This window comes from Kluyveromyces marxianus, chromosome 2 (assembly GCF_001417885.1).
Source record: "Kluyveromyces marxianus DMKU3-1042 DNA, complete genome, chromosome 2".
Lineage (NCBI taxonomy): Eukaryota > Fungi > Ascomycota > Saccharomycetes > Saccharomycetales > Saccharomycetaceae > Kluyveromyces > Kluyveromyces marxianus.
In genome coordinates, this window is record NC_036026.1 from 982353 (window position 1) to 996548 (window position 14196).

Here is a 14196-nt window from a genome sequence, read left to right on the forward strand (position 1 = left end):
CGTTCACTTGGTTAAGTCGATACTCTTAGCATTCGAACATCAATCGCAATTTCAGTTTCGCTCCTTCGAAGCAATTCTGGTCACCTTTCTAAACCATGCATATGTTTAGTTATCACGGCCCCTAACAGAACCCATGCCTGTTACCCGGATTGGCGACAGGACCCTGCCTTCTGACCTTGTTGAGGACGTAAAAGGTAAGAGAGCACAAAAGCATGGTAACACAACCACTATTTAGTTTTATCTTATCTGCAGTGCTTTAGTATAACATCTTCTTTAAGAATGCACTTGTATTACGGATGAACTATTTTATTTAAAAGGTTTTTATTTAGAAAGTAACTTTTGTTGGCCAAAGAGATCTAGGAACTAATAATGTATAAATTTACTAATATTACTTAAGTATATAGGTAATTAGTTCAGAGGCTTAACATATGGTTTATGCGGACGGAGTGGTATGTTGTCCGGTTTCCAGTATTTGAATACAAATTCACACATCAAGACACACCATTTATGAATATTTTTTTCATTAAGGTTGGAGAAATTATCATTGATAGTATGCCAGGTAGAAGGAAATGGATAAGGTATGAGGTGGAGCGTAGTAATGCCATGGTCTAGAAAGGGTTCCTGATCATCTGAAATATGCACCCGGACTCTTGAAGTGTCTCGTAGCATTCTGTGCGTTAAATTGTGTTCTTTATTGTATGCCTTTTCAATTTGTAATAAGTTTTTGAAGAATACTCGTGAATTGGCTTTATAGTTTGGTATAGTAATATCCTCTTCGCCTCCCAAAAGGTCCAAAAGAACTAACATGTCCATTTTTTTGAGCGTGCCCTCCTGCGCCCATTTTTTAGCAGCGTATCTTGACCCGTACAAAGAATCAGTAGCTGTCCATTCGTTAATAGCCTCCTCTCCATCAAAAAAGATAAACTTAACGCCTGTAAATTTATCCAGTAGCAAAGTATCTATCGATTGCATGTCATTAGTTAGCACATGGTCCAGAAAATGTGAGACATATAGTAGCATTCCGCATGGGGCTGCGCTGTCAATTCCGCCAATAAAGCCCTCAGGAGAAAGTTTGGAGTCGTAGTGGGCTGCAAGTGCAAGGTAATTACTGTCATTTGCACCAAGGCTAAACACCATATTGGTAAAGTTGTAACCATTTTCCTCGAATTCGTGCAATTCTATTACCCAATTTTGGGTCATCGACTTGAATTCATTGATCACAAAATCCCGCACTTGAGAAGAACCTAAAGACCCTGGTGTACGTGTTCGATTGAAGGGAGCCAATAAACTTCCTGTATGTGTTTCATTGAGACTCATTTGTGAATGTAACGTAGATTCATAGTAACTCGCGAACAAAGAGCCACAACGAGAACATCTAACATACCATAGAACTATAGCAAAAATATAGAATAGTTTCATTTATAATTTCCAAAGTTCCTCCTACTAATGGAGGGGTCCACCACTACTTTAATCAACACTCAATACCTTGTTGCCTCTTTGCTTCTCCTTTTGGAATGGACTATCTAAGTTCGCGTATTTGATTAAAGACAGCTGATTTATTATTAGTTTTGATATATAAACAAACAGACAAATAACAACTTAAACACAAAATAGAGTAATAGAGTGAATTAAAGTAGTATATCGTGTCTATTTTAACGTGCTGCAATATACAACCTACATTTTACTTGAGTGAGCCCTATGTCTCAAGTTAACAGGGAGGTAGGCCCTGTAGCTGATTTGGGTGATGGAGATGGCAGCAATAGCCATTTAAATATAATTGATAACAATGGCATCAGTAATGGAACGAGTGGTACAAATAAGATGGAAATGCCTGAATTCATGACTCAAAAGCCACTAATATCAAGAACTACAACCGATGTTGATACAAACCCTGTTATAAGTGATATGCAAGTCCCTACTCCTCTTGACATAGCTATATCCAACGATGAGCACGAATCCATGACTGATGAACTGTCAGGAGATGATATAATTTCTACAATACCTGCTGTGAGTGAACAACTATCCAATACACGAAGCAATGATATATCGAGCTCAGCTCTAAAGCTGGGTAGTTTTCCGAGCAACGACTTAGTTGGTGGTACTCAACCTATTACAAAGTCCGATTCGGATAACCCGTCCCTTGGAAGAGGAGAGAGGCCGGCATCCTTGCATTTCTCTATTGGTAACAGCGCTAGGACCAAAAGGTCTAGCATCTATGAATCGAAATCTACAGTAACCGCTATTCCTATCAGAACTCCATCAAAGTCAAACCGAAATGGACTCAACCAGACTCATCCACATTCGTATTCAGATAGAGATGACGCGGTATCTTTGAAGAGTGTATCTTCATCTTTAACTGCATCTTTCTCAAGAAACTTCTTGTTCGGATTCTACGATAAGAAGCAGAATGGTAAGGCCAAAGTCAAGAATATTCTGTCCAAAGAATACTGGATGAAAGATGAAAGTGCCAAAGAATGTTTTAATTGTGCTAAGCCCTTTACTACTTTTAGAAGAAAGCACCATTGTAGAATATGTGGTCAAATTTTTTGCAGTAACTGTAGCTTTCTCATATCCGGAGAAAACTTTGGATATAGTGGAAGGATGAGGATTTGTGAGAAATGCTACGAGCATTCTGTTAACTATGAAGATTCAAGTGAAGAAGAATCTGAAGAAGAAATGAGTCACGATCAAGGAAGTACTAGAAATCTTGAAGAAGACGCCTTTTCTTTGAATAACGATGATATACAAAGTATTATAACACATGCAGATGACCATAAAGTACACTTAACAACCCCAGAACCACTGCCTAGAATGGCTATTCCTGCGACTAAACAGGGTGAATCTTTAGAAATATCATTCCATGATAAATCAAATAATTATGGTTATCGTAAAAATCGACCACGCCGGGGAACACAGGATAGATATACATTACATGACCTTGACATGCTTTCTCCGATTCCTCAGGAATATATCGACTCCAAGAATTCACCAGATAAGGCTATTATGGGAAATAAAAGCTCTCAGCTGGGTCACATTAGGCAATCCTTTTCAAACTACTTAGGACAAAAGAATGCCAATATTCTGCGACAGGATACACCTAATAAACTTAATGTTATGAAGACGTTAGCGAATAATAACTTTAAATTTGAATTCAATTATGATATGAACAACTTCCAAAGCTATCTCAACAAAGAACGTCAACCACCTATTTTACATGACTCTCGGCAAATGCCTCTGATATCCAATCACAATAGCAGCCCGAACTTTCAAACTGGCGTTTTGAGTAGTGACGAAGGTTCCGAAGATGAAGCTTCGATGTCGTTGTACACTGCTTTGAATGATACTCATAAACATGATAAAAACCGCACCCGTACAACTAGAAATTCTACAAATTCCACGCAAAGAGCACAAGCTTCTTTACAGAGAATGAGACAAAGAAGGAAAAGTAAAAGTCGTTCAGGGGTTTTCACGAATAATGGAAGAGGTGAATTTAGTTTCTTAAATCTGAGTGCTCCAAATTTAGTAACGGTGGTGAATAATGACGCAATTTTCAGCAAGAACCACAATCCACAGTCAAAACAGAAATTTGAATCAAGCCTGAAAGATCTGAGAAAGTCATCCGCAAATATGTCTTCTTGGAGAAGGGTGTCATTAGAAAAGAGAGAAGAGTTGAATGATGCTTGTAAGCTTCACATAAACACACTATTAAGGCAAGCATTAGATGATCAAGAGATCCAAAATAAGGAAGATTGGACAGCAATATTTGAAAAAATGATATCACTAATCCAAGGAATTCCACTCGATGCTAGAAAATCTGGAGATCTTGACTTCAAACAACAACACGTCAAAATAAAACGTCTTCCTGGTGGGAAGGTTTTGGATTCAATGCTTTTAAATGGTGTCTTGTATTCTAAAGGACTTCCTCTAAAAACCATGCCAAGGACTGTTCTAAATCCACGTATTTTATTAATTATGTTCCCATTGGAATATCAGAAACACAATAATCATGTAATTAGTATTGAATCAGTTGTTGCCCAAGAAAAAGAATACACCAAAAAGCTTGTTTTAAGATTACTTTCTTTGAATCCAGACATAATCCTCATCGGTACTACTGCAAGTGGGTATGCTTTACAGTTATTTCAAGAAGCAGGAATCGTAGTTCAATGTGACGTCAAACCTCAGGTTATAGAAAGAATATCGAGGTTTACTAATTGTGATATTGTAATTACCATGGATAAACTTTCTAATAATGTTAGGTTGGGAACCTGTGAAAAATTTGAAGTCCGTACATATATTTATGGGAATTTGAGCAAAAATTACACCTTTATAACCGGTTGCAAGACTAATGATGGTATTACTCTGGTACTAAGAGGAGATACCAGTGAGGCGCTCCGAAAAGTTAAGGATGTTGCAGAATTTATGGCATATGCTGTTTTCTCCATGAAACTAGAGAGTTCTTTCTTTAATGATAATTTCCTTCAGCCTAACATTGAAGCTTACAAAAATGTCCAGCTATTGAAAAAGAAAAGCACAAACACTGTAGGTTATTGTGCAGACTTCATAAAGAAATTCCACCAAAGGGTGCTTTCTGTCTCTCCAATCGTAGAATTTCCTGTACCCTATTTATTGGAGAAAGCGCGTAACGTCGAAAAATTGCTCATCAATAAAAGAGAACTAGTTATGAAATTACCAAGTAATTCAGATATCTTAACGTTTAAAGATTCAGTAGATCTTTCCAAAATGCAACTAGAAACTGCGTTAACGCAACGTGATTTGAAATATCTAATAAAATTCATCCATACAAAAGAATGCGACGAATTGCTACTGCTATTTGAAAGACTGAAGAAGCAATGGGAAATATATTCTTCCTTATCAAGGAATATGTTGGGAACAGGATCACATCAAAGTATTTCTGTGCTCTATTCTGTCATTTCGAAGAAGACTACAACCCCTTGTATTGGGCCGGAAATTGTCACAATTGACTTCTTTTGGGAAAATGATCTTTCCATTGGCCAATTCATAGAAAATGTTGCAGCTACAGCACTCAGACCTTGTGTAGATGGATGCGGTGGCCTAATGATGGACCATTACAGAAGTTATGCTCATGGGAATGGTAAAGTCGATGTTATTATTGAAAGTTTACAAAGCAAACTACCAATGCTGAAAAACCTAATTTTCACCTGGAGCTATTGCAAAAAGTGTGGATTATCAAGTCCAACACTACAATTGAGCGAGAAGAGTTGGAGTTATTCTTTAGGAAAATATTTAGAACTTATGTTCTGGTCCTCACCAAAAAATATTAACAGTATAGGAAATTGCGATCATGACGTCGCCAAGGATCATTTGAAGTATTTCAGTTTGAATGATATTATTGTAAGGATGGAGTACTCAGAAATTGATGTTCACCAGTTAATAACACCCAGCACAACAATTACATGGAATCCAAATAAGGATATAAAATTGAAGGTTGAGCTATACTACCAAATACTTGAAAAGATAGATGCTTTTTATGGTAGTGTCCTTGAAAGACTTAACAAATTGAAAATCGACAGTATTACTGATATCAAATTGAATGCGGCAAAGGAAAGAATAGATGAATTGAAGAAGAATGTGGAAGAAGAAAAATCTGTATTGCTTTCAAACATCGAAAACGTATACACCGGAACTGAAGGAGACCAGCATTTGAAGTTGAATTCGGTCATAAGAGCTCTTCATGATAACGCAGCAGGTTGGGATACTGAGTTTGTTGAGTTTGAGAAGGAATATTTACCAACAGAGAAAGATATTGCCCGAATCACTGCATTACAGCTTAAGAAAATGTTCACAGATTTCAACAAAATCTCAGAAGAGAATGTAAACAGAGAACATGCTGAAGAAGTGGAAACCAATGAAAAGAAGCCAGAAACTGATGATACTCCTGTGAAAGAAGGAAAGCCGGAAGAAGAACCTACAAATATTCAGAAAAGGCCTGTATTAACTCAAAATGCAACGATGCCAGTAATCAATAAGTCTTCGCACACCTTTGGTGATCCAGTTGGACAACACGTTACACCAAGAAGGCAGTCGGTAGGGTCTTCCTTTGCTGATACTAGTAATTTAAGAAAGATGAGTATTAACAGTAACAATAGCAACTATACCCAGTATAGCAAAGACAGAAATTCGGATACTAAAGTAGGTCAGCTCGCAAACTTTTTCGATCAAATACACTTCGATGCTGTAACCAAAGAGTTTGAGTTACAAAGAGAAATGGAAAGACTCAATATGAATAAAACCAAATATCAAGCAATGAGGGCAAAATCTTTGAAACCAATAGTAGAAGTTTACAAGAATGTTCAGGCTGCTGTTCAAGAGCCGATAAACGTAGAAAAAGGAGCTAAAAGCCAGTATTGGAACTCCAAAACAGAGAATACTAAAGGAGGTTCAGATAAAGCACGATTACTAAATAAAGGTTTAGAGAATGAGTTAGAACAATCCATTCATCAGTGGTCAGAGCGTATTTTAAAGAACCAGAATAACGAACAAAATAATGACCTAACAACCAAACCATCTAATGAGCCTCTTCCACCTGTTACAACCATTACAAATGCCAACAAGGATGGCACGAAGCTTCAAACCGAGCATGTAGTAATACCTTCTCAAAAATCTTCCTTACTGACGGCTCTATCTAACTTTTGGGCAGATAGATCTGCTTCTTTCTGGAAGCCACTTGCATATCCAACATCTCCAACCGAGCATATTTTCATGGATAACGATGTGATTATTCGAGAGGATGAGCCAAGTTCGTTGATTGCCTTTTGTCTGAGCTCCAACGATTACCAAAAGAAAGTAAACTCTATGATACGCAACATCCGTCAACCTCCTGGAAGTTTTGACTCCTCAGAGGAAAAGACTGATTCTAACACTTCAAAAACTGAGGTAGCAACTTCAAATACTGGTGATTTTGATGACATTCCTATTAAAGCATCAAATACCGATCTAGAAATGATTATGACAAAGAAAACTGGAATGCATTTACGATACCAGTTCCAGGATGGATACACTGTTATGTCATGTAAGATGTTCTTTTTTGAACAATTTGATGCATTCAGGAAAAAATGTGGATGCGGAGAGGAAAACTTTATTCAAAGTTTATCTCGTTGCATCAAATGGGATTCCAGTGGGGGAAAAAGTGGAAGCGCATTTTTGAAAACATTGGATAATAGATTTGTCATTAAAGAATTATCCCATTCAGAGTTAGATGCATTCATTAACTTTTCTTCAAGTTACTTCGAATATATGAGTCAGGCACTCTTTCATGATCTCCCAACTGCCTTAGCAAAAATCCTTGGATTCTATCAAATCCAAATCAAGAATTCAACTACAGGAAAAAGTTTCAAGATGGACGTTATTATAATGGAGAACCTTTTCTATGAGACGAAAACTTCTAGGATTTTCGATCTCAAAGGTTCAATGAGAAATAGACACGTAGAACAAACAGGGAAAGAAAATGAAGTTTTATTGGACGAGAATATGGTCGAATATATTTACGAATCTCCAATTTTTGTTCGTGAGTATGACAAAAAACTATTGAGAGCATCTCTATGGAATGACACCCTTTTCCTTGCCAAAATGAATGTCATGGATTATTCTTTAGTTGTCGGGGTTGATAACGAAAGCCATAGCCTAACGGTAGGTATCATAGATTGCATAAGAACCTTCACATGGGATAAAAAGCTAGAGAGTTGGGTGAAGGAAAAAGGACTTGTTGGAGGCAGCACAAAGGAGCCAACAGTAGTTACACCAAGACAATACAAAAACAGATTTAGGGAAGCTATGGAAAGGTACATTCTCATGGTTCCAGATCCATGGTATCAAGATACTGATACTTAAATAGCTGTTTATATGAAATTTCAAGTAATCATGAACCTAAATGAATCCTTTTTTTTTTATGCATATTTCGCATTTGTACCTATGTGTAGGGGCTTCCTAACACGCCTTATTGAACTAAGCAGAAATTTTTTTAAAAAAAAAATGGCGTCACAGACAGGATTCGAACCTGCGAAGACAAAGTCCAATGCCTCTCTATCTAAGTATAGCAGGGCATCGCCTTAACCACTCGGCCACTGTGACCCAGTTGTTGTATATGACACAACTAAGATATCAATATAAGGATATGTGATGCTTTTGTTTATAATATACGTTACTTGGCAAGATACCCTGTAACTATCTCCATTCCAATGCTACAGTAGATTGTTATCCCCTTGCATGGATAGATCGCTCATAGAGAATACCAGGTTATCAATACAAAGGAAAGTATCCGATCTACTACTGCAGTACTTGATCTTTACCAAGAACGCATAACTTTCGACAGATATTTGCCTCAATAGTTATTTCTCTCAGTGTGCATGTGCTTGAATTTCTGCCACATTAACTAACAAAGAGGGACTTTGTTGGAGCGTTGTCTGTACAGCGAAAAATAAAAATATAAATTTAAATTAAATAGTACACAGTATGGAAAATAGAACAAAAAAGATGTATGAATACAAAGAAAAGAAAAGCGCGTCCTGTGGAAAGAGAGTTTAGGCCAGGGCTTCTCTATTGATTAGAAAAATCTGGCAACTGGTTAGGAACCATTGAAACAACTGATTAAGCTTTTTGGGACTTAATTGCCAATTTATCTTGAAAGTTAGTTTTGGAAAGACGATATCAAGGGAAACGAGTTCCTTATAACATATCTACCCTTTGTCACCCAACCAGACGTGATCCTGGGCACTACAGTTTTGAATTCAATCAACAATCTTTGTGAGATAGCTTTACAAACTTCTTACGATGTCTGATCTTCCAATAATTAACTTTATAAATTTCAATCAAAATGGCACATGCATATCAATAGGGACATCCCAAGGGTTTAAGATATTTAATTGTGAGCCTTTTGGTAGATTTTATCAGGATGATGAAGGAGGATGTGGAATCGTAGAGATGCTTTTCTCTACCTCCCTTTTAGCTGTTGTTGGAATGGGGGAGAATCCAGCCATGTCTCCAAGGAGGCTAAGGATGCTAAATACAAAACGTCATTCTGTTATTTGCGAGGTTACATTTCCCACAACTATATTATCGATCAAGATGAACAAAACGCGGCTTGCGGTACTTCTTCAGGAACAGATATATATATACGATATTAGCAACATGCGGCTTCTCCACACAATTGAGACATCGATGAATGCGCAGGGTTTAATGTCAATGTCACCCAACTCTGAGAACAACTATTTAGTGTACCCTTCTCCTCCAAAGGTAATTAACTCTGAAATCAAAGATCATGCCACGACAAACAACATAAACATCAAAAAATCCGATGCTGCAGAGGATCCACTGAGGAAAGACCACTTTGCTTATGATCCTTCTGATCATTCCCACCCACAATCAACCACGGAATCTACTTCGAATAACCACAACCGTACCTACAGTAGTGGCAACAATAATAACACCAACAGTAACCCTAATAAGATCATCAAAAATGGAGACGTAATTGTCTTCAATTTACAAACTTTACAACCAACAATGGTGATCGAGGCCCACAAGGGGGAGATTGCTGCTTTAAAACTAAGTGCAGACGGAACTTTACTAGCTACAGCGTCAGAAAAGGGTACTATTATTCGAGTTTTCAATGTAGAAAATGGAAGTAAAGTGTACCAATTCCGTAGAGGGACGTATTCGACAAAGATTTCTTCCCTTTCATTTAGCAAGGACAACCAATTCCTAGCGGTGTGCTCGTCTAGTAAGACAGTTCATATCTTCAAGCTTGGGGAAAAAATTATCGATAATACTAAGCCAAATGAATTAAACAGCGATGATGATATGGATGATGATCTACTACCGCAGTTTGAGAACGGCGATGATGAGGAGGAAGTTGATGAAGAAACACTAGATGAAGAAGCAACAAGCTTAAACTCAAGCCATAGCAACAAGGAGCCCATAGTAGACTCATCAAGAAGCACAGTGGGACGTATGATCCGAAAATCATCACAACGGCTTTCACGAAAGGCTGCCAAGACACTAGGTGCTTACTTCCCAATAAAAGTTTCTTCAATTCTTGAACCATCTCGTCATTTCGCAAGTCTTAAAATATCTACCACTACAAATCAGCCTATTAAAGCGATAGCTGCTATTGATGATCCTATCAGTTTAAATACGAACGAATATCCGGATTTGTTCGACACTTCAAACCAAGCTGACCACCAGAATACAGACGGACTGAAAATGATACCTGTAAGGGTTCTATCAAGCGAGGGCTACATGTATAAATATATACTGGATCCAGAACGTGGAGGAGATTGTATTCTATTGGAGCAGTACTCCCTACTCTCGGAGTAAATAGTAACATAATAACATATGGGTTCGTGATAATGATATTCTGAGTTCACTAATTTTTCTTCCTTCTTCTTCCTTTCTTTGCGAAGCAACCCGTATCCCTGAATTCTAAGTACGGAATGAAATACAGTTAAAGTCTCTACATACAACAATAGTGTGTTTGGAATGAAATCACACAGTAACACCAGAAAAACAAACAAACAAACAGCACAAATTAGTCAACGCTAGAGAGAGTTGTATAATTAATTGCAAGTGCTGAGGGGCAGCAAAATCTCTGTGTTTGTTTTTCAAAACCCCACATTTCTCAAAAGCACGCCAATGATCTAGAATATGAGTTCGCTTGACAACCAGCCCCCTCCCCCTCTAATCTAGCCACATTATGATCAGCAGCTGATTTCCACCTATTGAGGGTTCCAAAGCTTAAAAAATCGCGTTATGAGCCGGAAAATTGTCTTCTCAACCGTCAACTGCTTGTTTATTATCACTACCTCCAGTTTATCCGATAAGGTGGGGGTCCTAGACTACTACGGAAAAACCAACTGCGTTTCCCCACGTTTTTTTTTTTCTTTCTTTCGTCACTCTGCAGTGTTACTAAACATTGCTATTATGTAAACGAAAACCCAGCAAAATGGGGCCCATAAACCCGAGAGGTTCTCAAGAAATTAGAACAAAAAAAAAAATCGAAACATATGCCGTGCTCCCAAGTTCCTTACGTTTTTCAACTAGAACGAATTTTCTACTGGTTGTTCTTCGATATATTTGTTCCGATGAGAAAAGAAAAGGATGCGGTTCTAATTCATTTACTGATTATGACTTTGTTCCTGTATCGGTGAGGTCAGGCTAGGTGAATAATGAGGATAAATACAAGTCATACAGCTAGTACTGTGATTTCAGTACATTTTTCACGTAAAATATATATAAATGAAAAAAAGGTTTCTCTTAAAGAAAAGAGGAAATCAGAAGAATTCTTTTCCAATTCCTTTCGACCTAAGAGTTTTCTTGTTAGGAGATATATCTTTTAGAATTTTCTGTTGTAGTACATCAGAGATACACTTCTCTTGAAATGCCAATAGAAGGATAAATCTGTATTTCCATTCATTAAGAGGAGTTCAAGAGATTACCAGGATAGTAGCGTATTCCTTTTTTTTTTTTAAAGGGGTGGTTTTCTGCCAAGTATAGAACACAGAACAGCTAGCTTCTTTATCTGTTTGAGTAAAAGATTGAAAGGTTATACGTTGATACTGTTCAATACACTGCTTTTCATCATCGTTGAATACATGGAAACTGAGTTCAATAGCGCCTCCTAAGAAATTGTGTGCAGTATATATTTAAATCATAAAACATGGGTAAACCAACAAAAGGCATATCTTTGTTCGAAATAAGATTAGAGGGTACAGATCATGATGTAATTGTCGTTAAAGGATCCGCCAATGATGCACCTTCTGTTCTGTTGAGTGGAAATGTCGTTCTTTCAGTTACGGAGCCAATTCAGGCTAAGAAGATATCTTTACTATTATATGGAGTTATCAAGATGAATGTTTCAACCGTTGTGCAGAGTGCAAGAGGAACAGCGACCAGAACTCTTAAACACGATAAAAGATTCTATGAGTTCCATTTCGACGATATTGATTTGAGCCCCTATATGGTGGACAGTTCTACGGTGAAAAAGTCCCTGAGTAGAAGCAGTTCGTCGTCCAGTCTTGGAGGACTTGCTTCTTTCAGCAGATCTACTACATCTTTGAAGAACTTTGCAACTGGAGCCAGCCATTCACTGGTGCTCCCTGAAGGAAATTATGTTTTACCTTTTAGCGCAATTTTACCAGGTTCTCTAACGGAAAGTGTGGAAGGGTTACCTAATGCTTCGGTATTCTACAAGCTAAGAGCAACTTTGGAAAGAGGAAAATTTGCATCAGACTTGAGTACAAAGAAACATGTGCGTGTCGTTAGGACTTTGACACCAGATGCGTTAGAGCTCTTTGAAACAGTAGCAGTGGATAATACATGGCCAAAAAAGGTCGATTACTCAATTTCTGTTCCATCTAAGGCCATCGCTATCGGCTCTGCATCTTCCGTAAATATCATGATTGTGCCTTTGTTAAAGGGCTTAAAGCTAGGCCCAATAAAAATATCACTACTGGAATACATTTCCTACTCGGCTCCATATAATAATCCGAATACCGCGGAGAGGACGATTATGAAAATGAAAATACGCGATCCATTACATAATAATGCCAACACTACTGACAGCGACTTTCAAGACAAATGGGAAGTCAACACATCGGTAAGGGTACCACCAAACCTCTCGAAATGTACTCAGGATTGTGTAATTATGTCCAATATTAAGGTGCGTCACAAGCTGAAATTTGTCATTGCATTAATTAACCCGGATGGACACGTATCAGAACTACGTGCGTCATTGCCCGTGCAGCTATTCATTTCACCATTTGTCACTATAGCTGTACAAAGACCGGAAAACATTGAGAGCAGTACTAATAACTCAGCCAACAACACCGATAATGAAGCAGCTGAAGGAGACGATTTCATGTTTGCAAACACCAATTCAGAGGTTAACCTAAACGCAATAAATATGGCACCAAATGACTCTAACGCACCATCAACGTCCTTATTTGCTCCTCCAAATTATGGTAACCACGTCTATGATAGGTTGTGGAATGATATTTCAGTAGATGATACGGCTTTAAATTCGGGCACTCAGTCTCCTATTGAGTCCACACACACCCCTCTACTCTCTGAGCCAAATGAAATGCGAGAGTTACAAAAAAGTTTACAAAGGGTTAGAATTGAACGTGAGATGGAGGAAGCCGATAGCATTGGTCTGAGCTTTGATCCTCAAGTACCAAGTAGATCTGCTCTGGCAACACCTCTTTCATTGCATGATATTCCAAGCCAACTTCGGGTTGGAGACTATTTTGCGGCGGCGAATCATTCTAGTCGCAGTAATCTCAATTTACTGAATGTGCCACCTTATTTAAGATCCCCTTCCCAGATGGATTCTCCTGGGTTTGATTTCATGTCTAGAGCAAATTCTTTTGAATCCAGAGCAGGATCCCCGTCAAGGAAAGACTGGGAGATTTCCAGTTTAAGTCGTGTGCCATCTTATGATAATGCAATGAAAACTTCTTCGGTCATGGGCGATTTACCACCGGCGTACCCTGATGAGGACGAGCAAAGAGATAAAAACCAATCTACTGTCGGATCACTGGAAAAGCCGCGAGAGTTACACCATAGAGGGCATCAACCGGATGGGAGTCAGTATACTTCTTCGAAGCTCTCCTCGTTATTATTATCCAACCATGATAGCCAATCCACCAACGCATTGAACATGTATACCAATGATGTTCATGAAAGAGAGATGGATGACTCGCAAACAGGAAAACTCTTCTCAAAGCCGATACTCACTAGGTCAACATCAACAAGTGCATTGAAAAACACTGCATCAAAGCACTTTGGATTTAGCATGACACCTTTATCTCAGTTAGCTAGAGCCGCGACACCACCTGCAAGTATGATTAACACATCTCATCATTCTAGTAGTTCAATTCAGATACCAAAAGCGGCATCGAAGGGACCCAAGAGTAATGCGCCACTAAGGAACGGTAATTCTTTCGCAAGTTTGTCAGGCATATTGCATAAAAGGGAATCAAATGAATGACGATGTAGATACATAAATAGAAGCTGTGCTTCTTATGATACAATCAATATTAGATATGTAAAAAGTAATTTTACGCCGGTGGGCAAGACACTCGCAATGAAAATGACGAATATTAAAAGATACACCCTTTTGTCAGTTTGAATGAGTATTTACCATTGTGAGTTAGTTTATTCCAC

General features: G+C 38.1%; 4 protein-coding genes and 1 non-coding gene across 5 annotated transcripts; 3 read left to right on the forward strand and 2 right to left on the reverse strand.

Annotated features, from left to right (window-relative positions):
• Positions 1-408: 408 nt before the first annotated feature.
• On the reverse strand, positions 409-1419 carry KLMA_20472 (uncharacterized protein; the record flags this gene model as incomplete). Its single annotated transcript, XM_022818093.1, has 1 exon — positions 409-1419. One exon carries the CDS (start codon positions 1417-1419, stop codon positions 409-411), a length of 1011 nt encoding a protein of 336 aa, XP_022674795.1.
• A 279-nt stretch (positions 1420-1698) lies between these two features.
• On the forward strand, positions 1699-7869 carry FAB1 (1-phosphatidylinositol-3-phosphate 5-kinase; the record flags this gene model as incomplete). Its single annotated transcript, XM_022818094.1, has 1 exon — positions 1699-7869. One exon carries the CDS (start codon positions 1699-1701, stop codon positions 7867-7869), a length of 6171 nt encoding a protein of 2056 aa, XP_022674796.1.
• Positions 7870-8011: 142 nt separating this feature from the next.
• On the reverse strand, positions 8012-8109 carry KLMA_R215. The gene is given in 2 exon segments: positions 8012-8063; positions 8077-8109. It is a non-coding gene; the product is annotated as a tRNA-Ser (tRNA).
• Positions 8110-8808: 699 nt separating this feature from the next.
• On the forward strand, positions 8809-10350 carry ATG18 (phosphoinositide binding protein ATG18; the record flags this gene model as incomplete). The annotated part of the gene is made up of 1 exon (XM_022818095.1): positions 8809-10350. The coding sequence occupies one exon, from the start codon at positions 8809-8811 to the stop codon at positions 10348-10350; it is 1542 nt and encodes a 513-aa protein (XP_022674797.1).
• Positions 10351-11689: 1339 nt separating this feature from the next.
• ROG3 (Rog3p) lies at positions 11690-14020 on the forward strand (the record flags this gene model as incomplete). Its single annotated transcript, XM_022818097.1, has 1 exon — positions 11690-14020. The coding sequence occupies one exon, from the start codon at positions 11690-11692 to the stop codon at positions 14018-14020; it is 2331 nt and encodes a 776-aa protein (XP_022674798.1).
• Positions 14021-14196: the final 176 nt, after the last annotated feature.